The following is a 27978-nucleotide window of genomic DNA, read 5'->3' on the forward strand; positions in this document are numbered from 1 at the left end:
CCGGAAGGGGAAGGCGGGCGCTTCCGGGTCAGGGCAGGTCGTGCCGGGCAGGTGCGGAATGGCGAGGCGGGAGCGGGGGTAGGAGGCGGGGGTGTCCCGCAGTGTGGCGAGGGGGCGGTCTGGTTCCCCACCGCCCCAGAGAGCGGGCGTGCAGAGCTTTGGGGTGCGCGGGGGGAGCCCGAGGGGAGGTGGGTGGGCAGGGCGTGGGATCCAGGGGACGGGGCAGGGCGAGGGGGATGCTGTGGTGAGGCGGGGGGGCAGGGCCAAGGGAGGAGGTTCGGGGCTCCCCGGGTGTGGGTGGCCGGACACCTCTGGGAGGTGTGTGAGGCGGGGCGGTGCTGGAGGAGTTGGCACGGGAGCGGCCGATGTGAGCGGAGCTGCTGTGTGCTGCTGGGGGGAAGAGACTGAGACTCGTGTGACAGCGGCCTCGGGGGTGGCCGCCGGCGTCTGTGTCCGGTGTTCATTGGCTGTGTGTCCCCAGTGTCTGTCTCCAGCCCCCAGTGTCAGTGTCAGGATGCCCTACTCATCCTCGCCGCCTCTCTCACGTAAACCGGGCTGCTTGGAGCGGGTCAGTTTGTCTGTTAAATCCTGCCCAGTTCTGGTGGAGCTCCAGTGGGGAAAACTGCCACAAAAAGGGCTGTTTGCATCTTTCCAAGCCTCAACCTGTTGCTGTTCTCCAGGCCCTTGTTCAGGCTGTTACTCAATGTGTGGCCAGATTAGTTCTTTTCCTGGTGCATCCATTCAGCTACTAAGCTCCTATCATGCTGTCCACAGCTGCTCACTTGCTCTTTCCACAGCCATCCGTTTGCAGGAGCATAATGCTGGGGCACGTGTTAATGTTGGGCCATTCTGTCACTGACAACAACTGTTTAATATTAGCAGTCTCATTGTGTCAGAGCTGGTGAAGATCCTGCTGTGAGAAGCAGAGGAGGGCTTCTGTTTTTGTGCTGGTTTGACTGAAAACGAGTTTATTTTCTTTATGCAGTTAGAAACCTTTATTTTCCATAGCTAGCACGCTCATTATTTGGACTTAGTTTGAGAACAAGAATATAACACCCTGGGACAGAGTTAATGTTTTTAATTGCCCTGGTCTGAGAGCCAAGGATGTTCTGAGCACTTTGCCCACAGGTGTGAGGCAGCGAGGAAGGGGGACATGGATGGGGCAGAGCTTGACTGACATCCAGACTGATCAGTAAGAGTATTCCATCCCATTAGTGTCATGCTTCACTTTTAAGGAGAGTTAGGAGTTGGGACCTTTCAGTTGGCTCTTCACTATCTTTCTGACTCTCTCTCTAGGGTGCTTTCTCTTGCACATGTTGTTTTTTTTAATTTACTCTTTTTTGTCGGAGCCAGGGGAGTTTTTGGTATGCGACATTTAGTTTGGCTTTTTGCTGTTTTGCAGAGGTCTCTGAGCCTTTCTGCCTTTTTCCTCTCTTTTCTCTCTCTGGGATCAGCTTTGGGACCAGGTGCCATTTCCTGGGAATGGCTGCTCAGCGTGTTCATGAGGAACTGCCCTGAGTATCTTTTGTTTCTATTTTATATATATATTTACTAGTAGCCTATTAGTATTTTGTTATTTAATTAAACTGTGTTTATCTCAATCCAAGTATCTCCCTTTTGATTCTCTCCCCTATTAGGGGGGGAGGAGGGTGAGTGAGTGGCTATCATGGTTGTATTGCCAGCTCAGTTTAAACCATGACAGTTTTCCAAGACAATCCCTCCCCCTGCCCAGGCTCCACATGGCACTCGGCCATCTGAGCTGCTTCCTGCAGAAGGGGATGGATCAGGAGAAGATAATTTTTCTCTCAGCCTCACAAACTCCCAAGTCAAAAAGTGGCAGGCCACAGGCTGCTTTCTGCTGAAGGTGCTCCTGAAGGTTTGTCCTTTGGGCTTCCTTGTCCAAGAAAATTCCATCAGAGTGACAGAACAGGAGCTCCCAGACTGGGTAACGCTGCTGGTAGGCTCATCATTTTGCCAGAAATCCTGTTGTTTTCGGTTGAATAGCTGTGAGGAATATTGCGTCTTTTTTCTAAAACCACAGATCTTGTTTAACAGTGCTCTAGAAGAATGTGCTTTGCCTTGGGTGTGTACAAATACAACAACATAGGGGTAATTATACTGTGGTTTGAGAGGGTATTTTCTCTTGTCACATGGAAAACCAAATAATGTAATATGTACCCAGACATTTGCAATGTGCTAAATCATCTTAATTACTAAGGGCTGTTTTTTCTCCCTTCTTCAGCAAGAGAACATGAGTTCAGCTGTGAGGAAAAGAGGAAAGCCCAACAGAGGAGGAGGGAGAGGGAGAGAAGGCAGTGGAAGAAGAGGAGGAAGAGGAGGAGGCATCAGTGGCCATTCAAACAAGTCTCAACTTGGTGGAAATAGGAAATGTTCAACCAAAATTTGGGATGATGGAGATGATTTCTGTCTCTTCGAGGAACCAAGGCTGGAATCAAGGTCTTTCTGTTAATTGGGGGTAGTATGGGATACTTTGGGGCTGTTGTTTGGACATCTTTGAGTATACAGAAGAGTGAAGGGCTGATGAAGCTGTTTCATTATGAAGCAGTTTTGACATGTCTTTTTTAATTAACATTTTTAACATTTAATAGCTAAGAAAAGTGGGTTTTTTAAAATGAGATTAGAACCTCTGATTTTTTTGTTTGGTCATAAAGTAATTTCAGAACATCTTTGATCAGAAAATACTAATAAACACAGGATGTTCATTTTTGTGCGTTGCATGGAAAAAAAGCAATTTAGAGTGAGTTTAGTATCCTGAATGTATCCTGATCAATCTAGCTTAGAAATACATGGTCGTACTGTAATCAGAGAATAGCTTTACCTAGCAAAGCATATATTAAATAACTTTGAATTTGACATAGGATAAAATATTCATGCATATGTGTGTGCAGATACAGACACACACACATCCTGGTCATGTAAGAGTGAACCCAACTGAATAATCCTTAGGTGGGCGGACTTGTGTTGTTTCGTTTTTTTCTGGTTTGAATTACAGGTCCTAATATATCCCAGTTCAGTACGATCATTTAAACCAGGCAAATAAGTCTTTGTTATGTTCTAATTTTTAGATCAAATGCCCCTGCTAGAAGAGGAGGGCAAAGGAAACAGAGACCTGAAGTGAGAATGCCTCTGCAGACCATACACATGACATCAGAGAATCAGAGAAGAGTGAAAGAACTGCTTCAAGAGCTTCAAGGGCAGGAGCTGGCTCCTGAATCAGAGTGAGTTTGAATGGAGGCACTACTTCTAGGTCTTTTAGATGGACATGCATTAACAGACACACTGTTAGACATCAAAAGAGTATTCTCTTTTCCCTTTTAATTTGATCTGAAATCCTGTGGGTTTGAGTCTGCTTTGTTCTTCTACAGTATCGACTCTGGGCAAGGGCTATCAGAACCCTCCGTTTAAATGGAGGACTTAAAACTGCAGAGGCAGAGTTTTGTGTCTACTCAACAGTAAAATCTTGTTTCATTTTAATTTGGTAACTCTTTTTATCAGAGTAGCTGGTTCTGGTGAAGACTATGATGAACCTGATTACCTTGATGATGAACAGTGCTGGTCAACAGATCAGGAAGTTTCTGACATAATACCAACGCTGTCAGTTGAGCCAGCTGAGCACAGAATTATGGAAAGTGAAGTGTCTTCATTTGCTGTGAACAAACTCTCCAGGTGATGCTTTTCAGTGAATTATTTGTATCTTCATGAGATAAATCACTGTTCTCAGTAATGTAAGCCCTCACTGCTTTGTCTTCCTCTTGATTCCAGGGAAGTACTGTGTGCAGAACTGATGAGTTTGTATCTCCTACAAATTTAATCCTCGATTTAAAATAATGGTTTTTTGAAAATAAATCACTCCACTCTTTTTTTCAGTGAAGTTTTCAATTCTTTCTCCAAGGCAATGAAACAGATATTGGGAAAGCTCAGGGAGAATTGCTGTTATATGTATGTTTCTTCCAGATAGATAATGTTTCAAAACCTTGTAGGTGTTCTTCATCATTTTGCTCAGATATTAACATTTATTAACTATTTTTGCTTAGCTTAAGAGTGTTTTATATGTGAAAAGACTCAGTTTTTTTCTGAAGAGTTTAAATTATATAGTTCAACTGGGAAATCTAATCTTGTAACTATTATGTGCTACATTCTGAGATGTGAGATAGTTGCCACATAAACTAATTTGTCACCTTGTAAACAACAGACTAGCATTCACAGACACCAAATTATTTCCTGCCACTGTCCTTTAAAGCAACATAAATATTTTGATCATATAATAATAGAATACCAGGTTGGAAGGGACCAGAGGATTGTCTGTTCCAACCTTTCTTGTCAAAAGCACAGTCTAGACAAGATGGCCCAGCACCCTGTCCAGCTGCATCTTGAAAGTGCCCAGTGCTGGGGAGTCCACCACTTATCTGTGGAGATTATTCCAGTGGTTTTTATTGTGAAAATTTCCCTCTTGTGTCCAATCAGAATCTCCGCAGGAGTGACTTGTACCCATTACTCCTCATCTTTTCGAGGTGACTCCTTGGGAAACGGGAATCTCCATCTTCTTTGTAGCCACCCTTTAAATACTGGAACATTGTGATGAGGTCTCCCCTAAGCCTTATTTTCTCAAGGCTTAACAAGCCCAGTTCTCTCAGACTTTCCTCATATGGCAGCTTCCCAGTCCTTGGATCATCTTTGTGGCCCTTCTTTGGACCGTGTCCAGATGTGTGTGGACACACATCTTTTGTGTATAGTGGGGACCAAAACTGAGCACAGCATTCCAGGTGTGGCCTGACAAGCACTGAGTGGGATAATGACTTCTTTGTCTCTGGTGACGATACCTTTGTAATGCAGCCCAGCATCCTGATGGCCTTCTTTGCCTTACTTGCTTCCTGTCTGTAAGCCTAATCAAGCAGTTTTGTGGTTATTTTTCTTCCTACAAGTCTCTGTCACTCACTTGTTGCCATGTTGTCTGTTTTGTTGCAGGTATGGTTTTGACAGTGAGCATTGTAGGACAGTACTGAGATCCTGCAATGGTAACATTGGGGCATCATTGGAGTATTTGCTATTGCAGTGCTTCAGTGAAAGATATGGAGAGAAGATGCAGGTTTCTGCAACAGCTGCTGAAGCCGGTCAAGAATATTTAGAACAGAGACAAGAAGAAGCTCTTGCCCTCCGGTCAATCTGTGGAGAAAAATTTGTAGAAAGAATTCAAAACCGAGTTTGGACTTTTAGTTTGGACTTGGAGTACCTAGCAAACAGTCTTACCAAATCTAAAGAAAAGGGTGGTTGTACTAAGGGCACAGCAAAGCAGACTTCAAAGGAAATATGTAAATTTTATCTCCAAGGAGGCTGCAGATTTGGTTCAAAATGCAGATTTACACATGAATTCCCTCCAAACCACTCACTAAAAGCAGCCAAGAACTCTGTAGATGATGCTCATCTCAGAGCTAACAGTGATGGTCCTGTATATGAACTTGAAGTAAGATTTCCTGAAGAAAACAAGTATCCACTCCAGGCACCTCTAGTGGCGTTTTATTCCACTGATGAGAATCTGCCTCTTGCTTGTCGTTTACACATTGCTGAATTCCTCTTTGGAAAGGCTTTGGTGGCTGCAGAGTCTAATGAACCAGTGGTATACACCTTGGTGACTTGTTTAGAAGATGAATCTGAAATAAGCACGTTACTTAAAAATACACACCACAAGTATAGTGTTCCTCCCGCGTCCCTGCTGGTTACTTCTTCCATAAAACTACAAGTGGAGAGTACATCTGGTTCAAATCGAATGTCCGAAGGTACACCAAATTTCCCTCCACAGTTTATGGGCTAAGAAAAGTCAAAAAGATTACCAAAGGAAAAAAAAAAAGGCAGAGGCCCCAATTCAGGCATCTGTTACAAATCTGTGTCCAGAGACTAAGGGCATATGGTGAGCCAGATCTGTCTGTGCCTCAGAAAGTCACTTCCATAATAAAGCTGCAGCAGAGGGGTTTTCTGCTGGCAAGAACTGAGTTAAAGGAGCAAAGAGCAAGTGATGTGTTGGCAGAGTGAACGATGCCTATTCCCACACAGTCAATTGCGAGGTGTGGTGTGAGCTTACCAAAACTGACCAGAGAATTGTGCTTGGAAGAGAATGGGGAAGGTTGTTTTCAAGCTTTGGTGCATCCGCTACTCATCAGTTCAGAAACATCTTAGGTTTTTAGATAGACTACTTAGAATTACTGACCCCTCCTCAAAATTAATTTTGTAAACATGAATTTAAGGCTAAGTAAATGTTGCAAGCAGTCCTACAATGTTGTTTATGACATCATCCTTTTTTTTGCAACTAGGTTGATTTCACAGGGGGAAAGTTGGGACTGTGTCACTTATGGCAGGGTGACAGCAACTCTGTGGCATAGATGACCTTCAAGCTCTCAATTGCAAAAGTGTTTTATCTAAGACAAATTTTCTTCAAGAGGGTTTTCAAGAGCAACTGCATGATGTTTTAGAGCACCTAAATAGTGACCGCCTATTTTTTTGATCATAGTAAAATAAATAATTCAATTTTTTTAACAGCTCCACAGGAAGACAACTTTGTTTCAGAAATTGAAATCAGAGATTCTAAATAGTCTTCCTTATGTTATAAAATACCTTGTTTAGATAAATGTAACCTTAAAACCTTAAAGGACTGGCTTACTGTCCAAGCAAGTTCCATTTCAGTTGATAGGCAGTAGGCACCAAAGTACGTGATCCAGTTTCAACCTTGGTTTAAAAGTATTTGGCAGTGGCTTAACACTTAATGTTAAAGTGTAGCTTTAATGAATTTAAGATGGTGCTGCCATCACAGTCTCATGTTCCATAGAAGTGGTCATGTGGTGAATTGGAAAGGGGAGCTGAGGCACATTAAAAATGTTCAGGAAGGTAAACCAGTTACCAGCCTGGTTCACCATATGGCCACCCAGACCATAGTAGAACTGGAACAGGGCTAGTGACAAGTGGGTTGGAGCTGGAGAGGTTGTGGTTTGTTTCCTGGCCTGAGAGGTTTGCTGGTAGTGAACTAAAGGCATGTCAAAAACAGTCCTGCAGACCCTCAACTCCAGTCTAACAAGGTTCTTTGTTGAAAATACTCTTGGAACATGTATCTTTTCTGTGGTACTGATGAGGTCCTGTTCCTCAGTAACAAGAATACCTAACTGTACATTCTCTGTCTCAAGCCCCAACAGTGTCAGAGCCTCAGGAAAAAGAGGAGGTGGCAAAACAGGAGGAGGAAGATGAACAAGTTGTTGTGGAGAATGAGAGTTATGTGAACCTCAAGAAAAAGCTTTCCAAAAAGTATGATGTGCAGGCAAAGTCTCTGTATAAAGAAAATGTTAAAATCTGCACGCAATTTCATCTGAAAAAGGTACAATGTACAGAACAGGATATCTGGTTTTGTGCTTACTTTAGAGAAATATATATTTAAGACACAGGCTGCTGTTTCACATGGTTCTGTTCCACTCCAGTGGTGTTCTGACTGCCATGCTGTTTTTCTACATCAGTCTTCTAGGCACTACCAGTCCCTGTTATATGAAAGACAGAAACTCCCTGCGTGGCAAGAGAGAGAAAACATTCTCGATTTGCTGAAGAACCACCAAGTTCTTGTTGTGAGCGGTATGACGGGGTAAGAGTGTGATTGCACATACAGACTTTATGTATCGAAGTATATGTGGAAAAATGTGAAATAACCTGAAAAGGTTAGGGTCCTGTTCCATATGTGACCGGTGACAGCAGTCCTTGGTGAACTTCTTGTGAAGGATGATGCTAATGAAACTAGGCTTGTTTCAAGTGGAATGCAGTAGTCTTAATTTATATGGATGGAAGGTGAGTTTTTTGTTTGTTTTTAATTAAGCCCTGATTTTGTCATGCAGGTGTGGGAAAACCACTCAGATTCCTCAGTTTATTTTGGATGCTTCATTGCAAGGATCTCCAAGCAATGTTGCAAACATCATCTGCACTCAGCCTCGCAGGATCTCTGCCATTTCTGTGGCTGAACGTGTAGCCAAAGAAAGAACAGAAAGGATTGGACTCACTGTTGGATACCAGATCCGTCTAGAAAGTGTAAAGGTATATATACGTTGCCTGTTGGTTTTCATTTAGTTCTGTTAAAATGTGCTTAGTGCTTCTCTAGCATACAGAATCTCTGCCCTATATCTGACATAAAGTGAGATAAGCAAATCTGTATCGCCTGTATCTTATAATATATTATGAAATATATTCTATGTTTTATTTCATCTCAAGTTGCACAGTCCACTTTACAGAACGAGAGTGCAGTCCTAGGTCTTGTCTTGTTGTTTTGATTTCTGTTGAGACAGGTGAAGGGATCTGAGAGTATGAGTAATACTTGGGTCCTCTGGAAGGCTACTGACTTCATTTCCACTTGTCTCAATTTCCATTTGTCTCCCAAGTGGAGACTGAAGGGTACAGCTTCAGTCAGTTGGAAGTGGGGATTGATTTCAAACTGCTATCCTGGAAGTGAAGTGTTGTCTACATTGTAGCTGATTGCTTTTTCCAAGAACAATGTTAAAAGAGAGATTAATCAAATCATTCTAGGTACAGATATGTGAGTTGTTTATCAGAAAGCAACTGCCAGGAAAAACAGTTCAGATTTTTTGTTTACACCTTATAATTAGCAATGCACCTTGGTAAGAAGCAGATGCTCTTAAGTTTTAATCACAAAAGAAAAATCATTCAGTCCATCTCTAGTGGGGATTGCTTGTTTCCCTTCTGTCAAACTTGGCATGTGGCTGAAACCAAATGCTTTACAGCAACATGTATTCTCTTTGCACTATGTTAAATTGCGCGAAGTAAACTGAATGCTCTTTATTACCATTCAAGTCCTCAGCTACCAGACTCTTGTACTGCACTACTGGTGTGCTGTTGAGAAGGCTGGAAGGAGATCTGACTTTGCAGGGAATTACACATGTTATTGTCGACGAAGTTCACGAAAGAACAGAAGAAAGGTAAATAATCTCTCATCCCATAAGTAAAATGAAGAAACATAGACTGGAGGATGAAGGTGACTAAGGTGCAAGTAACTGAAGTCAGACTTGCTGATCCTGTGGCAGTAACATGGGATGGTGGAAGGAGGCTGGTTTTAAGTTCTTGTCTTTGGGCAGTAGGAAGTTGTGTTGCAGCAGCTTGCAAAGAAAGCACCTGTCTCTTAAATTTCTATGCCTCCAGTCTGCCATCACTTCACAATGGTGTTGAAAGAGATTTTGGATGGGACTGGAGGGTTAAATATCTTTTTAACCACAGTTGTCTGTTTGTTAATCCCTTGTTCCAGCTTTTACCCAATATCCTGATTCTTCACGTGCCCTTTTGGGAATTATTTCTCCTGATGAAGGTTTCAGCAGAACACCTGCAAGAGACAAGTGCTCACATTTTCTTTTAGTCTATAGATTTTACTAGTTCTAGACAGTCTCATCCTAGCCTGCTCCAGCCTCCTGCAGTTTTGCTGATGCCAGGCAAAAGGTGTCTGTCAGTATCTCTGTAAACTAAGTGGCAAGGATCCTTTTCTTGGATGTTTTCTTTGTGAAACACTGCAATGCAGGGAGTTTCCAGGAGGCTTTGACTGTGGCCCATTATTCTGCAGCTCAGATTATGTTTTAGCCTTATAAAAGGGCTGGTATTTCTCAAGGATTCTTCTTATCTAAAATCACTTCTAGCCAGTCTTATAGACATGCCACAAAAGCTATAAATATGTAGGGAGAAGGGAAATGGGTGAATCTGAATGACTCTTCCAGTGAGGAAGAGGAGCAAAAAGGATTAATCTGTTACTTTGAGTTAATTTGTTATTTAATATTCTTGTGTTGTCATTATTATAATTAATTTGTGAGGTGGCTAGAGCTCTTTGTTGCTTAAATGAATTTGCCAAGTAATCCTGACACTTTAGTAAGGGACAACCAAAAAGTAAGCAGATTGCTTTCCATTAATTTATTGCACTCTTAACCTCCAGCCATTCTGAAAACCTCATGCATCTGTGATGGTGTCATCATGCTACTGAAAACACAAGGAAGGTGGACAGAATGGAGAGAAAAAAAAAACTCTGAAAGTTAACACTGAAGAAATTCAAATGTCCTTTTGCTTGTTTTCTTCAGTGACTTCTTGCTGCTGATTTTGAAGGATATAATGGTTCAGAGGCCAGACCTGCGCATTATACTAATGAGTGCCACCTTGAATGCGGAGCTTTTTTCTCAGTACTTTCACTCCTGCCCAATTATTAACATACCAGGTGAAAACCATTTATTTTTATTGTCTTGTCACTTTTGTTGTTTTAGGGGTTTGTTTTCAGTATTTCTGCTTGTGAAGCGTTACTCAATTCAAGAGCAAGGGGCTCATTTACCATGTGGCAATGTGGGGATTTATACAAGAAATATGATTCCAAGGGCTTAGAAGGAAAGACCAAGGAGATGTAGGTGAAAGAAGACTTGGAAATGGAGTCTCTTTTTTGTGCTGTTTCAATACCAGCAGAATTTCCTTTCCCAGAAGACGAGTGACATGGTGTACATGTTTTGCTTCCCTGAAGACTCTTCTCTGTTCTTGTGAAAAAGAAGCAGTGAGAGGATCCAGCTGGATGTGTACACATTTAGCCAAACGTGCCTTTTAAATTGCTAAGTTACTACATGGAGCGTGACACAAACATGTAGTCTCACGGCTATGTTTGTGTCAGTGTATCAACCCTTTTCTGATTGTGTAAGCACATGTTACCAAGCCATGCCTGGAAAACATCCACAGTTTGTCCTAGGCAGAAATTATGTTGAAGAGTGCAGTATAGATGAGAGCTGTGAAAGCAGTGTATGACATGGTAGCCTGTGTGAAATTGTAACCATCTTCTGTCTTTTTCCTCTTTTCTGCGTGTTGTGTGGCATGTAGATTTATTCTCTTTTTTTTTTTTTTTAGGTCGAACATTTCCCGTGGATCAGTTTTTTCTGGAAGATGTGATTGCAATGACAAGGTGTGAAATTGCCAAGCACTTTCAGATGTATTTGGCCTTTGAGGTTGCACTGTTGACCTTGAGACAGCAGTAGTTCTGAGCATAAATTTTAAAATTAAATGCTTCTCAAATCTACCCCATCACTTACAGTCTCAGAGTTCTACTAAAGCCTGACTTTAAACCATACTTCTTATACTACAGTGACGTCTAGGATCTCATGCCAAAACAAGCCTTTCTACATTAGATACTACATAAGTACTGAAGAAAAGGTGAACTTTGCTGTTAAGAGTTTGTCAGTGCTTGTATTTCACTTTTTTCAGTGATGGTTAGACATCGGCAAACAAAATAAATCTGAAGGTAGATTTCAGCACTGAAGGTGAGAAATGCAGGATACCAAACAATTCCTTTTTGTAAGCCCTACTTTGCGATTCAGATACCATATTCCTGTTACCATTTGCACTTACTGAAGAGTCACAGCAGCTCAGATATTCCAGATGATAAATTGATCAGCTATTCTAAATTACTTGCAGATTTTTGCTCTGAGCTGCCCACTCATGTTTGCAGTCGTAGTCTTTTGCATCACAGCTTTTAAAAGACTAACATCTGAATATGAGAGGACACCTTGACATTGATACTGTCCATGGTTTTGCAACCCACTTACACATATTTCCTCTCAGATTTATATACAAATACTTCTGATACCCTATCTCTGTAGCTAATTATTAGAAGGAGACTGTTAGACTTCTTTCCATGCCACTAAATGTTCTTCCGTTGTTCAGGTATGTTTTAGAGGACAATAGTCCTTACAGGCGCAAGACAAAGCAAGAAAACAAACAGAATGGAAGACACAAAAGAACGGCATTTGAAGAAGTAGAGGAGGACCTGAGACGTGCTGGCCTTCTGGAAGGCACTGACACAGTTGTCAGAGATTCAGACCCAGATCAAAAATTAACTCTGAAGCAGCTCCTTATACGATATAAAGGTGAGCTCGTTGTTAAATCCAATAAACTGGCATATAACATTTGCCAGCCAACATGGTATGTTAGCGTCGAGGGTTTAGATTGTGGGGTGACAATAAAACCCTGGCAGATGCATTGTTAACCCCTTCTCCCCGCCTTCTCCCTTCAACCCCCCCCCCTCCCCCTTTCCCACTAAGGACAGGCGATCGGGAGGGAAAGAAGGACAGAGAGAAGAGAGTTGGAAAAATGAACAATGTTTTACTAATGCTACTAATAAGAATACAGAAAATAATACAAAATATACAAAACCAATCTTGAAAGTCCCAGCAACTGCAGAGCTGGCACCTGAAATCCTGTATTGGACTCCGAAGCCAACCAGAGCTGGATTCAGTCTGTCACTAGGCCTCAGTTTGCAGGGACGACTGGCAAGGTCCTCTCCTAATGTCGGCCATAAGGAAAAAGGGACGAGATCCTCGTGATCTCCCACTTTTATATGAAGTATTCACGTGAATGGAATGTTAGTCAGTGTCTTGGTCACCTGTTTCTCGTTGCCCCTCTCGCGAGAGGTGCATCCATGCTTATCAATAACTTTGCATTCCATTGCTGTGTTTACCAAAACATGTATCTGGTTCTCCAGGAAAACGCAGCCAATATGAAGGCTTTAGCTGACAGGCAAATTCACTAAAAGAGAAACTTGTTTTTAACAAAACCAGGACAGTTAGCGTATAATAGTGTATGTTGAGTGCACGTATATAGTTTAGACATTTTACTTGTGAAGTGGGTCACTACTTCTAGATGAGATCAGAAATCTCCTGCCAGCTTTAAAGAAAAAAAGGACAGTTCTCAGCTACTATCTGTTTCCATGCTTTTTCAGATGTGTTCTTAATTCCACTTTCTCCTCTGTATCTGTTCTTGGAGCAGACCTCCTTCTTGGAGGAAGACCTTTCCATGAACTTCTGACTCTGTCATCATCAAAATCCTTCTTCTGCTTAGTCCTGAAAAATTCCTCCCTGCACACCCTTATGGTGAGCTCCACAGTGGTACTGAGTGATAGCCATTTCTTGAAAGCTTTGGAATCCTGCTAGACAGTTGTCATGTCAGAAGAGAGAGGGAATCTGGGTGTCTTTTTTTAGTGTAAGAAACATCAGAAAGGAGAAGAGAGAGTTGGAGAAGGTAGTCCTGGATGTACCTGTTAGTGGCCATATGAAGGCTTTTGGATCCTCTTACCACTAGTACGTGTGCGTGTAATTCTGCTAGTAGATGAATCCTGGTTTAGATTGTGCGCAGGGCAGGTGTGAGCCCCAGTAAGGCATGAGGAAGGAAGTACTGCTGAAACAGAGGAGGACGTGTAAGGGGAAATGTGACACATTGAGTCGCTTACGCAGCTACCTCTGGTCTAAGCCAGATGTTTAAACAAACCAAGGTGGTGTTGGTTGTGCAGTCACACTGATTCAATGCATCCAGCAGTTGCATTTTACAAAATATGGACTTACTGTGTGGTTTATTTCTTTTTCCCTAGGGGTTAACAAGACAGTGTTGAAAACAATGTCTGTCATGGACTTGGACAAAGTTAATCTGGAATTAATTGAGGCCTTGCTGGAGTGGATAGTTGCTGGCAGACATTCATACCCCCCAGGTAATTTCCTTGTTCTTGAGAGATAAAATATATTCATGGAAGCTGTGTGCTTATAGACAGCCCAGAGCTAATGTTTTGCATGTTTCTGTAGTTACTGACTGTTTCAGAAAAAAAAAAAAGTTCTAGCTGAGTAACAAAGCCTCTGATGTGCATGGAATGGAGAAGGTCAGACAGTTGTCTACTTCGGGAAGTCTTTGGTGAGCGACTGTTGCAGCCCGTGTATCTTTTTGTACAATAATTGCAAAACAGAGCTGGATTTTTGATTTGGGCCTTCTGCATATTGATGAAATGCCATGCTGTCCTACCTGTTGAGTGTTGGTTTTGTTGTGTTTTTTTTTTTTTAATCTACATATATAGGTGCTGTGTTGATATTTTTGCCTGGACTAGCAGAAATCAAGATGCTTTATGAGCAGCTACAGTCTAATGCTCTTTTTAATAACAGGCACAGCAAGAGGTAAGGCAGAAAAGCTCCGAAACGGCCGGTCTTTACCCATAAATAGAGAGTAGCTTCCTGCATGAACCCTACCTTTATCCAGGGATAAGCTAAGGTTATAGAATGTGTGAGATGGCTTGTGATATGAAGGTCTTGACTCCAGTCAGGGTAATACCTTTTCTACCATCTTGCTCTTTTTATTTTTTTGATCTCCTTAACTCAGGAAGATTAGTTGTTAAAGTTCTCAGAGAGCCTAGTGATGAGTGTTCTCCATCTTGTGCTCTGCATGATGCAGTGGACTGTTGAAAACCTCAGTCCTTGTTCTGTTTCAGAATGTTTGCTGACCCACATTCAGTTGTAGTTGCATTTGGCCTTAGATATTTACATGGAGATGTAATTGGATCTCCTTGACTAAACAGTTTTTACACAGGTGTCTGTGGCAAGGTTAGCTGGAGTGATTTCTTCCAGTCTGGAAGATTCTGGACTCTTCAAAAGAGGCAGAATTTTTCCTCGGCTGTATTCTGAGACCTCTCCCTTGTGCAAATGTCCCAACCTTCTGTTAGAACATGCACCAGAAATAGTGTGGCCAGCAGGGTTAGGAAAGTGATTGACCCCCTATGCTCTGCACTGGTGAGGCCACACCTTGAATCCTCTGTTCAGTTTTGTGCCCCTCACTACGAGAAAGATATTGAGGTGCTGGAGAGAGTTCAGAGAAGGGCAATGAAGCTGGTGAGGGACCTGAAGCACAAGTCTGATGAGGAGCAGCTGAGGGATCTGGGGCTGTTTAGCCTGGAGAAAAGGAGGCTGAGGGGAGACCTTATCACTGTCTAAAACTACCTGAAAGGAGGTTGTAGCATGGAGGGGGTTGGTCTCTTCTCTCAAGTAGCAAGTCATAGGACAAGAGGAAATGGCCTCAAGTTGCACCAGAGGAGGTTTAGATTGGATATTAGGACAATTTTTTTCACTGAAAAGGTTGTTGGGCATTGGAACAGGCTGCCCAGGGAAGTGGTGGAGTCACCATCCCTGGAGGTGTTTAGAAGTGTAGACGTGGCACTTGGGGACATGTTTTAGTGGCGGACTTGGCAGTGTTGAACTCAATGATCTTAAGGGTCTTTTCCAACCTAAATGATTCTATGAATGTGTCTTAAAGGTGATATGGCAGAGAGGTTTGCTGTTTTCATGTTGCTTTAAATGGCTGTGAGCAGTGTCTAATATTAAGAGGGGCAGAAGTGTGTGCAGGCAGATTGTTCTGAAGAGGGAAAAGGCTGGACATGCACTAAGCATGCTGTCATATTGTCCTTCCAGGTGTGTTGTTTATCCACTTCATTCTTCACTCTCTAGTGAAGAACAGCAGGCTGTGTTCCTCAGGCCTCCTGAAGGAGTTGTCAAAATTATCATCTCTACAAACATTGCAGAAACATCTGTCACCATTGATGATGTGGTCTATGTGATTGATTCTGGAAAAATGAAAGAGAAAAGGTACTGGGATTAATTGCTCAGAGCTTTGTGATCTGGGAAACTGCTGCATACTTAGCTTTCTGAAGAGCTGGGAAAAACTTGAAGATTCTTGACCTGCAGAAAGCTGCTGCAAGGTGGAGGAAACCAGTCTAGACTCACATCCAACTGCAGGGGTGGAAATTGTGTCCATATGGAAGTTAGCAACATCTGAGGGTGCCAGAGCATGGGAACAGGCTGCCCAGAGAGGTTGTGGAGTCTCCTTCTCTGGAGACATTCAAAACTCACCTGGATGCATTCCTGTGGAATCTGTTCTGGGTGAACCTGCTTTGGCAGGTGGGTTGGACTAGATGATCTCCAGAGGTCCCTTCCAACCCCAGCCGTTCTGTGATCTGCCTGCTTGACCTCCAGCCTGTCCACTCTGCACTTGTGCATATATGCCTCTTTCTTGCTCTTCTGTAGATACGACCCAAGCAAAGGAATGGAAAGTCTGGAAGACACATTTGTATCCAAGGCGAACGCTCTGCAAAGGAAAGGGCGAGCAGGTCGTGTAGCGTCAGGTGTCTGCTTTCATCTTTTCAGTAGCCATCACTTTAACCATCAGCTTATAAAACAGCAGTTACCGGAAATACAAAGAGTGCCCTTGGAGCAACTTTGTCTAAGGTGAGCTGCTGTTCTTGATAAAAGCCAGCATGCAGAATGTCCATCCTCCACTGCGGGGAGCACTTGGAATGTCATTACCAAGGCGTTTAATTTCCTCAGTGTTTTCTGACATCGTGAAACCAAGAAACTTGCTCTGGAGGTCTAAGGCTCTGTTGACTGGTTGCTTTGATCTTACTATCTTATTGCCTCTGCATCCAGAGCCCTCCCTAATCACACCCTCCACCAGTTCTCCCTGTCCTTCTTCACATTCCTTAGCTCTCATCTGATCCTAGAAAGAAGAACTATGTCTCTCAGATCTCTCATTACTGGAGAAGACAGTTGCATTCCTGTACTTCAGACCCATGGTAGATGTTTGTCCCTTCATGCTGTAAACTCCCCTGCAGTGCTTCTGTGCAGTGTAGTGCAGTTAAGCCACAATGTGGATCAAGCACCACCATCATGCAAATACTAAATGAATAGGACCTCCTATCCCTGCTGCACACTGTGCACCCCTTTGTACAAAAAAGTAACTAAACCATGCAAATTATTTTTTTGCAGTGAAAACTTTAAACCCTAGTGTGCTAAATAGGAATGTGTTCTTATGGACTCTGTGAAGTTGGGTGAAGTACATTGCTCCTCAACTATTATTTCACGTTCATTCCTGACTTGAAATATGTGTTATAGGCACTCTTCTTGCGAACATGTTCTTGGAAGCATGTTTTCTGTTGGTATTTTGTTTTGTTTTTAGAAAAGTTTGCTTTTTTTTTGTCCTGTGTATGGAACTTAGCTGCTTTCTTTTCTTTCTTTTTTCTTCTTTTTTTTTTTTTTTCTTAAGAATTAAGATTCTGGAGATGTTTACTGCACAGACTCTTCACTCTGTCTTATCACGACTAATTGAGCCCCCTAGAACTGAGTCTTTGCAAGCATCAAAGCTGCGGCTACAAGACTTAGGAGCATTAACTCCAGATGAAAAGCTCACCCCTTTGGGATATCACTTGGCTTCTCTGCCTGTTGATGTCAGGATTGGCAAGCTAATGCTGTTTGGCACCATCTTCCGCTGCCTGGATCCTGCACTGACTATAGCAGCCAGTCTGGCTTTTAAGTCGCCTTTTGTAAGTGTATCCTGCTTTGAAAGTGGTATGTTTTCATGCAGCAGCAAAACTTGCAGCATACAAAACCTGAGCAATTTTATTTCTCCTTTTTAGCCTACATTGTTGCAGTGCTCATTAAAAAAGTCTAGTTATAAGCAGAAGATCAAAACCATGCAGCAGCGATGAGAATGTTATTTATATTATGAGTGAGCAGTAGAAACAGAGTAGATATTAGTTTTAATCTGAACTAGGAAGTACAACCAGTCAATTTTGTCCAAATTTTGTGTAAAAATGGAAAATGAATGGTAGTAGAAGAAGCAGTTAGAAATATTGACAAAACAGTGATAATGATGAAGTCGACATGTCTCGGCTGTGAATCCAGAGTTCAGTTTGGATCTCGGTTTGTGTGGTTCTCACTTTCACTTTGGCTTTTTGAATTAGCTGCTGTACTTACAGATGCTCTTACTGTTGTTAATCTTCCACTGCAATGTACAAATTTGCAGGAAAAATCAGACTTTCTTGAAGTTTTTATTGCAATTGTTAGTAGTGCAAATAGTTTTAATTGAGAATAGTTGGGAGAGAATTAGAAATAGATTGTTCTAGTTATTTAATTGCATGTTGTTTTCCGTAGGCTTATTGGGCATTTTCTACAGCATAAGTTTCTATATGCTGATATCCTGAGTTATTATGGCGTTTTTTGTCTCTCAGACCCAGGTGGATTTTGGACTTGATGTGCTTTTCTCTATCATAGGCATTGTCATTTGACCTTCAGCTCAATTAACTTGCTAAGGTTTGTGAGACACTGTTTTTCGTGGATCTTGGCATTCTGCAACTGCAGAGACATCTGGCCAAAATGAAAAATTTTCTGTGATCTAGTCAGTCACAGATTTGCCTTTGGATCTCTTGTGGTTAAATAGGGCAATGGGCTTAGGTGCTCTGCTGTTGACTTGGCATTTTTGAATGCTTCATATTTTTTGTTATCCAAGGAAAAACTTTGCATTCTGACCTGTGAGGGGCTGTGAATATTATTTGTGATGCAGCTCTCACAATGGCTTGTCTAAGTTGTGAGACGAGGAACACGCTTAATCTGTTACTCCCTGTCTAGGTCTCACCATGGGATAAAAGGGAAGAAGCAAACAAAAAGAAGTTGGAATTTGCAGTGGGAAACAGTGACTACTTGGCTCTTCTCCAGGCCTATAAGGTGAGGTAAAATTTAGTAGCCTCTCTCACAGGTTTGTGATGTGCTTGAAATTCAGGCTGAAACCTTTTATTAAAGGTTTCCTCCCACGTTCTCAATTAGGGATGGCGTTTAAGTATCCAAAAGGGCTCTCAGGCAAGCTACAACTACTGCAGGGAGAATTTTCTGTCAGGAAGAGTTCTTCAGGTAAGTTAGTTTTTGTGATCTTGCATGGGGACTGGTTGAGAGAGAGAGTCCTAGTGGTGAAAGAGAGTCCTAGTGATGAAAATAAGCAACTGCTGAAGGCTCTCCTTGCTCTCTTTGGCACCCGTCACTGCCCTTTTTCTGTTTGTAGGAAATTGCCAGCCTGAAACGGCAATTCACAGAGCTGCTTTCTGACATCGGGTTTGTGAAGGAGGGGTTAAGAGCCAGGGACATTGAGAAGAAATGGTCCCAAGGAGGTGATGGCGTGTTGGATGCCACAGGAGAAGAGGTAATTCACAGCATTTCAGTATTCCAAAACAGTGCTGCAGTTTTTAATTTGACCTGGATGCCAGGTGGGCTCTAGACTAATGGGCTTCTTGCCACAGCCTGACTTTGTAATCTCACACTGGCAACACTCAGCTCCTGCCTGCTCTGTTCTTCCTCCGTGCACACTGGATATGCTGGTACCAGCCTTGATTGCATGAGGCTTTATGAGCCTGGGAGAAACAGGTCCAGATATGGAAGTGAACTGAAACTTACTCCTTTGAGACAGTGAAACACTGCTGACTGGACATATTTAAAGTCAGCAAGTGGTGGAAAGGTAGGGGTTTGACTCACAACCTGGCCTGAACGTTGGGATTAGTGCCAACCTTATTTTGGGAACAAGATTACATTATAGAGCAGGCAGTGAAATATTTCAGCATTGCAGATAGTCCTCAGAAAGCAGCACCTGCAGAGCTAGAGATCTCCTAGGGCTACATGATGAGGTGATAAGGGTTTGGTAGTTGTAGAGTATCACTGTGTATTGGGACAACTTGTGCTTGCTTTCTCTCAGGGGCAAAATGCTTTGTAGCCAGACATTAGGCAACAATTAGATTTGCCACTAACTGCATCAAGATAGTTGGTGGCCAATTTGCTCCATTAATAGTGGGTGGGGAACACAGCCCAAGTCTATCCTGAGACCTTAGGAGCAGTAGCTGGTCCTCTCCTGTAAAGCACAGCAGTGCAGCTGTGAAAATAAACCAGTTTCAGGAATTCAATTATTTCAGAAGCGGGGCTTTACATTTATAGACCTACCTGTAGAATACCTAATGCATGCATTAATTTCACAGGCAAATACGAATGCAGAGAACATCAAGCTCATCTCAGCTATGTTGTGTGCTGCACTGTATCCCAATGTTGTCCAGGTAAATGAATGCTTTTTCATCTTCTCTTCTGCTGTTTAGCATATCCACACAGCCTACTTTCAGTCTGGGCTGATTGTGGCAGCCTTGAGTCTGGCTTAGGCTGCCACAGCCTGCTGCTTATAGTATTAGAGCCATGCAGCTGAGCTCCAGTTTATATTACTGGAGACTGCTGCTGTTCCTGCAGGCTGATTTTAGTGTCACAAGAAGCCAGCAGCAAATGTTCTTAAGAAGCTTCTTAAAATTACAGCTTTTTAGAAGGCTGAGGTTACAAACGAACAGTCAGGCTTAGACAGCACCCAGAGTGTAATATCTGTCTCCAGTGACTTGATACATGGAAAAAGACCGTGATACGTGGGAAAGGTTTATCTCACAGGGGCAAAAGGATGCTGGGGCAGGAATTAGCAGGGCTTATTTGGGGAGCTTTAAACTAGATTCAAAGGACAATGGGGTTGTAGCTGGGCTTGCACGAGTTGAGCAGCACCCTAGAATAGATGAAGACTGGGAGGCCTCCCATGCCCCTCAGGTGAAATCAGTGTGCTCAGCTCACTCCCTGAAATGCCTGTACACCCATGCATTCAGCATGGGGAACAAGCAGGAGGAGTTAGAAACCTGTGTTCCGTCAGGGGATTATGATCTGGTGGCAATTACAGAGACATGGTGGGACAGCTCATGTGACTGGAATGTGGTCATGGATGGCTATGTCCTTCTCAGGAAAGACAGGCCAGCCAGGCATGGTGGTGGAGTTGCTCTTTACGTGAAAGAGCAACTACACTGTACTGAGTGTTGTCTAGGGGTGGATGAGGAGTGAATTGAGAGTCTGTGGGTGAGAATTAAGGGGCAGGCTGGCAGGGATAATACTGTTCTGGGTGTCTATTACAGGCCACCAGATCAGGGTGAGGAAGTTGATGAGGCCTTCTACAGGCAGCTGAGAGCAGCCTCACAGTCACAGGCCCTGGTTGTTATAGGGGATTTTAACTTCCCTGATGTTTGGTGGAAGGACTACTCAGCCCCAGCCACAGTCCAGGAGGTTCCTCCAGTGCCTTGATGATAACTTTCTGATGCAAATGGTGGATGAGCCAGCTAGGAGAGGAGCACTGCTTGACCTCATCCTCACTAAACAAGGAGGGTCTGGTTTAAGTGGTAAAGTTTGAGGGCTGCCTTAGCTGCAACGACCATGAGATGGTGGAGTTCAGGATCTATTGTGGCAGGAACAGAATACCTAGCAGAATCACAACCCTGGACTTCAGTAGGGCCAGCTTTGGCCTTTTCAAGCGATTGCTAGAGGAAATCCCATGGGAAAGGATACTTGAAGGTAAAGGGGCCCAAGATAGTTGGTTAGCATTCAGGGACTGCTTCTACCAAGCTCAAGATCAGAGCATCCCAAGATGTAGGAAATCAAGAAAGGGAGCCAGGAGACCTGCTTGGTTAAACAGGGAACTGCTGGGTAAGCTCAAGTGAAAGAAGAGAGTTTACAGATCACGGAAAGAGGGGCAGGCCCTTGGGAAAAATATAGGGCTGTTGTCAGAGGATGTACGGAGGCAACTAGGAAAGCTAAAACTTCCTTAGAATTAAACCTGGCGAGAGGGGTCAAGGACAACAGAAAGCGTTTCTTCAAATACATGGCAGATAAAACTAATTCTAGAGGCAATGTAGGCCCACTGATGAATGAGGTGGGTGCCCTGGTGACAGAAGATACAGAGAAGGCAGAGTTACTGAATGCCTTCTTTGTCTCTGTCTACTGTGTCGGAGGCTGTCCTGAGGAGCCCAGTACCCCTGAGACCCCAGAGGAAGTCAGGACAATGGAGGAGTCTGCCTTAGTTGATGAGGACTGGGTTAGGGACCAATTAAGCAATCTGGACATCCTGCGGGTGCTGAGGGAACTGGCTGAAGTCATTGCTAGGCCACTCTCCCCATCTAAGTCATGGGAAACGTGAGAGGTGCCTGAGGACTGTATGAAAGCAAATGTCACTCCAGTCTTCAAAAAGGACAAGAAGGAGGACTCGGGTAACTATAGACCGGTCAGCCTCACCTCCATCCCTGGGAAGGTGATGGAACAACTTATCCTTGGTGCCATCTCAAGGCATATCAAGGATAAGAGGGTCATTAGGGGCAGTCAACATGGTTTCACCAAGGGGAAGTCATGCTTAACCAGCCTCATAGCCTTTTATGAAGGCATAACGAGGTGGATAGATGATGGCAGAGCGGTGGATGTGGTCTGTCTTGACTTCAGTAAAGCATTTGACACAGTCTCCCACAGCATCCTTGCTGCTAAACTGAGGAGGTGTGGACTTGATGATCAGGTAGTGAGGTGGACTGGGAACTGGCTGAAGGAAAGAAACCAGAGAGTTGTCGTCAATGGGGCAGAGTCTGTATCTAGAGCAGTCCCTCAAGGGTCAGTATTCGACCAGTATTGTTCAATATATTCATCAGTGACTTGGATGAGGGAACAGAGTGCACTGTCACCAAGTTTGCTGGTGACACCAAGCTGGGAGGAGTGGCTGACACACCAGAGGCTGTGCTGCCATCCAGTGAGACCTGGACAGGCTGGAGAGTTGGACAAGGAAAAATTTAATGAAATATAACAAGGGCAAGTGTAGAGTCTTGCATCTGGGCAAGAACAACCCCAGGTTGGGGAATGACCTATGAGAGAGCAGTGTAAGGGAAAAGGAACCTGGGGGTCCTGGTGGACAGCAGGATGACCATGAGCCAGCACTGTGCCCTTGTGGCCAGGAAGGCCAATGGCATCCTGGGGTGGATTAGAAAGGGGGTGGTTAGTAGGTGGAGAGAGGTTCTCCTCCCCCTCTACTCTGCCCTGGTGAGACCACATCTGGAATATTGTGTCCAGTTCTGGGCCCCTCAGTTCCAGAAGGGCAGGGATCTGCTGCTGGGAGTCCAGCGCAGGGCAACAAAGATGATGAAGGGAGTGGAGCATCTCCCTTATGAGGAAAGGCTGAGGGAGCTGGGGCTCTTTAGCTTGGAGAAGAAGAGACTGAGGGGTGACCTGATTAATGTTTATAAATATGTAAAGGGTGAGTGTCATGAGGGTGGAGCCAGGCTCTTCTCAGTGACAACCAATGATAAGACAAGGGGCAATGGGTATAAACAGGAACACAAGAGGTTCCACTTGAATTTGAGAAGAAACTTCTTCACAGTGAGGGTGACAGAGGGTGACAGGCTGCCCAGGGAGACTGTGGAGTCTCCTACTCTGGAGACATTCAAACCCGCCTGAATGCCTTCCTGTGTAACCTCATCTAGGTGTTCCTGCTGTGGCGGAGGGATTGGACTGGATGATCTTTTGAGGTCCCTTCCAATCCCTAACATTCTGTGATTCTGTGATATGTTACTACTTGAGAATTTTTGATTTTGATAAAACATTTAATTGCAGGGCAACAATCTGTGGCAGATGCTGTCATCCCCCCTCCCTGCTCCCCAACCCCCCCTTCCCAGTAAGGAAAGGTGAGAGGAGGAAAAGAGAGACAGACTTGCTAGTTGGAAAAAAAAGTTAAAAATGCTTTACCAATGCTACTAATAAAATAGAGGAAATAATACAAAATATACCAAACCAATCTTGAATTAGCTCAGCACTGCTCTAGCAGCTGCAGGGCAGGCACCTGGAAGTCCTGGGTTGGACTCTGCAGCAAACTGGAACTGGATTCAAGGATGCAGGGTTTGTCACTAGGCCTCAGATCACAGGGACAGCAGGCAGGATTCTTCCCAGATGCCAGCCATAGTCAAAGAGAGTGAGACCCTCGTGGTCTCCCACTTTTTTATGATATATGACATGGATGGGATGGAATACTTAGTTGGTCAGTTTTAGTCACCTGTTCAGTTTGCTCGTCCTTGCAAATATGAGATGTGCATTCTTATCAGCCACTGCTGATATCTATTGCTATGTCTACCAAAATTTGTAGCCAAATTCAGAAAAGTGCAGTTACTTAGAAGAACTTAGGTGAAAGGAAAATTCACTAAAAGATAAACCGGTGTTGTTTTTAACAAAACCAGGACAATAAGTTAAAAAGGTTTTCTGGTACAGCAGATTTTTATAACTTTTAACTTACATACAGGTGAAAAAGCCAGAGGGCAAATACCAGAAGACCAGTGCAGGAGCGGTCAAAATGCAACCAAAAGCTGAAGAGCTGAAGTTTGTCACCAAAAATGATGGTTATGTTCACATTCACCCTTCATCTGTGAATTACCAGGTTGGGATTCTTTTTCTTTCTGCAAAGCATGCTCTTTTTGATAAAATAAATCACCTTTGCTTGATCACTTATGATTACAGTGAGGGTGATCTTCATCTTCATGATTGAACAGTCCCGTTAGAATTGTAAATAATGGTGTGTTCCTGAGTTAAGAGGGCACACAGTTAAACTCCAGCTTCTGGAGTGGAATTAGCAGATTCAGTAACCCCCCCAGCTGATGTTTTCTAGATGCTACATGCAAAAATGCTGCAGTTGCAATGTTCCCCTGGCTTACCCTTGTGATGAATGCATGTATATAGCACCTCCATACATGTAATTACTCTCCCCACTTCCCCTCCCCAGGCCTTATCTCTTCAGCTGAAATATTATTTATTGGTAAATAACTCAGGGACATACTCTGGTTTGTTTCTTCATGGCTCTTCAAACTCTGAAGTTAATTTCCTTTCCAGCTTAATAGCTAACACTTAGATAAGAGCTCTTCTTTTTCTACCATTGATATATAGTAGTATTTGTCTCATGAAGTTTGTCTCCATATTTGATGATTCATTGCTTTTCCAGGATATAAATTACTTGCTTTAAAAAAATGGGGGTTTAATCATTAACCACATATTTGGGTTATAAAGGCTTTGAAGTGTTCATCACTTTTGCTTTGAAAGAGCATAAGAAACATGCACATGAAAATGTCCTTGGCATGGAATGGAGAACTTGGGGCCTTGATGCAACATTGGTGAATTACCGAATTTCTCATGTGCTTGCTGCACAGCAGGAAGAAGCAATGGGTAACTGGCAAAGTTGCAGCTCTTATGGATCAGAGTCTGTTCGTCACGCTGGTGTATTTTTGGCACATTTGCTGTTTGTTGCAGTTGTAGAAGAGGCAGAGGAGGCCTTTGTGGAGGGGGCAGGCTGGCTCATATTTGCCTGAGCAGGTAGGAAGAGATGTGGCACTTCAATAAGGATGTCGTGTACATGTTTCAGACAAGGCACTTTGAGAGCCCCTACCTGGTGTATCACGAGAAAATCAAGACCAGCCGTGTGTTCATTCGGGACTGCAGTATGGTGTCGGTGTACCCCCTGGTCCTGCTTGGAGGTGGGCAGGTTCACATGCAGCTGAAGAAGGGAGAATTTGTCATTTCTCTTGATGATGGATGGATACAGTTTGTGGCTACCTCTCACCAGGTAAGGAAAAGGAGGGATAATGCTGGGAGTGCTGCCAAGTTGTGCTTGTGTTTAGAATGCAGGAGCCCCACACTTGTGAACGTTACACTCACCTCTGTGTTTCACCATGTGCATGTCAGGTGGCTGAGCTGGTGAAAGAGCTGCGCTGTGAACTAGACCAGCTGCTGCAGGATAAAATCAAGAATCCCAGCATGGATTTGTGCATGTGCCCCCGTGGATCTCGGATCATCAGTATGATTGTAAAGCTTGTGACCACACAGTGATGTGAGAACAGTTTTCTATAAAGACTCACTGTTTTCTGCTGCTTGAGAACAGACCAGCTAACATCAGTGTATTGATGTATTTGTTGTCCCAAAACATGGCACTAATCTCTGAAGCCCAAGTTGGTAACTGTACTATTCACAAGTTTTGGGTGGGTTGTTTTTTTTTTTTTTGGTGGTTGTTTTTTTTTGTTGTTGTTTTGGTGTTTTGTTTTTTTTTTTTCTCTTTTGTTTGCAGAGAGCTCACTTGTTCAAAGTAAGGTGGCTTACAGTACACTCTGGAAAATGGCAAAGCTTCAAGGAGGACTATAAACCTCCACATACAAAAGAAGAGTGCTTCTTTTTTTTTTCATGAGGCTGCAAACTGGCAATAGTGTTTTCTGGTCACAAAAATACCTGATACCTAGCTGCTTCTTGTAACGGTAATACCTGGAGGCAGCATGTGACATCATAAGCTGCTCCCAAATTGGTTTAAACTCACTTCTACATTTTGGCCAAGACTTCATTGAGGTACGCAGTGTTGGCTGACCAGGGATTGATTTGCTTACAGTTCAACCCAAAGCCCTTAAAAAGGTGAGCATGTCAGGGGAATTCTGAAACGGACTTTGAGTGTGTCCTCTGCTGTGAATGTACTGGATCAGTTGGAGTCACTTGTTGAATCAGTGTAGGCTGTTCTGGTTACAGTGTAAAACTGCACAAGTATGGATGGTGCCAAGCTGGGCTTTTCCAGCCCCCCTCCCCCATGCTGTGAAGAAAGTAAAACAGATGAGGGATTACTGTAATGCATTAAAAGTGGATCCTTGGGTGGATGGTATTGCTCTTAACTCCTTGGGTGACTGGTAGGCCTCCTGCCACCCTGCACAGCTGGCAGAAAGCCCTGCCTTTGGAAACCTGCTCTAGGAGGCAGACTGCTACAGAAGACTCTGTCAAGATGCCACAGTAATGAGCTATTACTTCTTCCCTTTGACATTGCTTAATTGCAATGCTGAGTGCTGCTATAGCTGAGCTGCTCGACGCACTAGCAATTGCAAATAATAGCAAGTGCCTTAAGTGAAATAACTTTGCTGTCACCTCTAATAGTAAATACTGCCTCTACCACCAGCCCTGTCTAGAAAGTTTTCAGGGTGAGGAATAATGAGCAGAGGGAGGCACACCATTTGGGGACTAGTTTGATTTTTTTCAAAAAACCGCACTTGAATATTTGTGGAAGCAGTTTCGCGGCAACACACCCTTGACTGAGGAAGAAGACAGGGGCACCAACACCAGTGCAGTAGAATGGTGGTCACGGGTATGTTGAACTGCAAGGCTAAACTGTTGCCATTACTTAGCACTGGCCAACAACAGCACTGTACTGCTGTAGCTGCACCCCTGGACCCTTGGGGTTTGTCTTGTGATTTTAGTGAAGAACTGTTAAGGCCAAGGAATCCTGAGGTGGGGTATTAAAGCACTGCAGTGGCAAACAGAGTGTGTTGTCAGTCATTCACTCTGTGTGAAGCAAGACTGTTAAATATGGTGTTGCTTCTTACTGTGTCAGTAAGGTTAAGCAAGTATCATTATGTTCAGGTGGGCTGCGGAATGAAATAAGAAGAGATTCCATTTTTCAGCTTGGACTTCCATGTACTGTCACAGTGGTATCTTCCTGAATGGCTTCTCAACCACCAGGGAGTGCTGTGTTTTGGATGGAAACTAATGTTCAAGCAGAGTCTGTAGGACTCTTCCCCCAAGTACCTGCTAAATTCTACCTCTAGAGTAAGGAGAGCTGGTGGTGTAGTAGGTACTAATTAGCAGCATCCACCCCACTGGAGGGAGGGCTTCTGAAACATCCTCATGCGTTACCTTGGTGGCAGAAGGAGCAAAGGACAAATCAATAGCTACAGTCAGAAGAGGACAGTGCATACTGGACTGTGCACACACCCCTCCTGCCTCAGTGCTTGAGCTGTCATGTCAGCTGTTACTTGAGGAGGGTTTTGACATAATAGTACCAGAACAGGCTGACTCCCCGGGAACTGCATATGCACCAACTGGGCACAGTGGGTTTATTACTTGTTTCCTTCAGCAGGTTCAGCCCCTGAAGCCAGTGTTAGTCCATGCAACAGCTCCCTTTCCCCACTTCCATTTAATTTATCCTTAAGAGTAACAGGGCAACAGCTGGACCCTGGCTGCTGTATTCCTCAGCAGCACTGTGAGCCCTCCATAGCAGAGCTGGGACTGCCTTTGAGACAGCAGGAGGATGAGACCCATATTAAGTATAGATAGCAAGTACCAAACACAGTGGCAGTGCCCATGGGCCTCCCTTTGAGCTACAAAAGCCACCTCCCACCTGCTGACCCAAGCTTGCCCCTAGTGCCCCTCCTTCCACCACCACCCCTCCTAAACACTGAGCAGAAAAGACCGAAAAAGAAAGGTAGCACTAGAAAAGTCTTAAGTCTACAGGTTTATTATGCAGTCAGCTTGCTTCAGCAGTACAGAGGGAAAAAAAAATGCTACTCCTCTTTAAAAGCACTTGTTGCATGGAGTAATTTTACCATTAATGCTGTAAACTGCAATGGTGCAAGGGAAAGGGAACCCAATAAATACTCCTCTCCAGCAGTGTTTAGCAGTGGCTTTTGAG

At 43.6% G+C, this 27978-nt stretch overlaps 1 protein-coding gene across 3 annotated transcripts; it reads left to right on the forward strand.

The window, feature by feature from the left end:
- Positions 1–27956, forward strand: DHX57 (DExH-box helicase 57). Of its 3 annotated transcripts, none has more exons than XM_065835508.2 (24): positions 1–51; positions 2243–2457; positions 3087–3239; positions 3517–3687; positions 4987–5795; positions 7191–7378; positions 7515–7636; positions 7884–8079; positions 8851–8975; positions 10113–10246; positions 10915–10969; positions 11728–11930; positions 13427–13543; positions 13901–13997; positions 15282–15455; positions 15894–16094; positions 16909–17185; positions 18270–18365; positions 18465–18548; positions 18697–18834; positions 19658–19732; positions 23797–23931; positions 24907–25107; positions 25227–27956. In XM_065835508.2, exons 2-24 carry the CDS (start codon positions 2252–2254, stop codon positions 25368–25370), a joined length of 4101 nt encoding a protein of 1366 aa, XP_065691580.1. In that variant the 5' UTR covers positions 1–51; positions 2243–2251; the 3' UTR covers positions 25371–27956. The 3 variants fall into 3 exon arrangements, with proteins under 3 accessions (XP_065691580.1, XP_065691581.1, XP_071661885.1); XM_065835509.2 differs by having other exon boundaries at positions 49–78; XM_071805784.1 differs by lacking the exons at positions 1–51; positions 2243–2457 and having other exon boundaries at positions 3154–3239; positions 3522–3687.
- The last annotated feature ends 22 nt before the right edge of the window (positions 27957–27978 follow it).

Source organism: Patagioenas fasciata, chromosome 3 (genome assembly GCF_037038585.1).
Source record: "Patagioenas fasciata isolate bPatFas1 chromosome 3, bPatFas1.hap1, whole genome shotgun sequence".
Taxonomy (NCBI): domain Eukaryota; kingdom Metazoa; phylum Chordata; class Aves; order Columbiformes; family Columbidae; genus Patagioenas; species Patagioenas fasciata.

Bases quoted from the DNA above. Each gene is read 5' to 3' on its own strand.
- DHX57 (XM_065835508.2), top strand. From the start codon at position 2,252: ATGAGTTCAGCTGTGAGGAAAAGAGGAAAGCCCAACAGAGGAGGAGGG. The intron at 8,080-8,850 runs GTATATATACGT...TTACCATTCAAG, and splicing joins TCCGTCTAGAAAGTGTAAAG to TCCTCAGCTACCAGACTCTT. The intron at 18,549-18,696 runs GTAAGTTAGTTT...TTCTGTTTGTAG, and splicing joins TGTCAGGAAGAGTTCTTCAG to GAAATTGCCAGCCTGAAACG.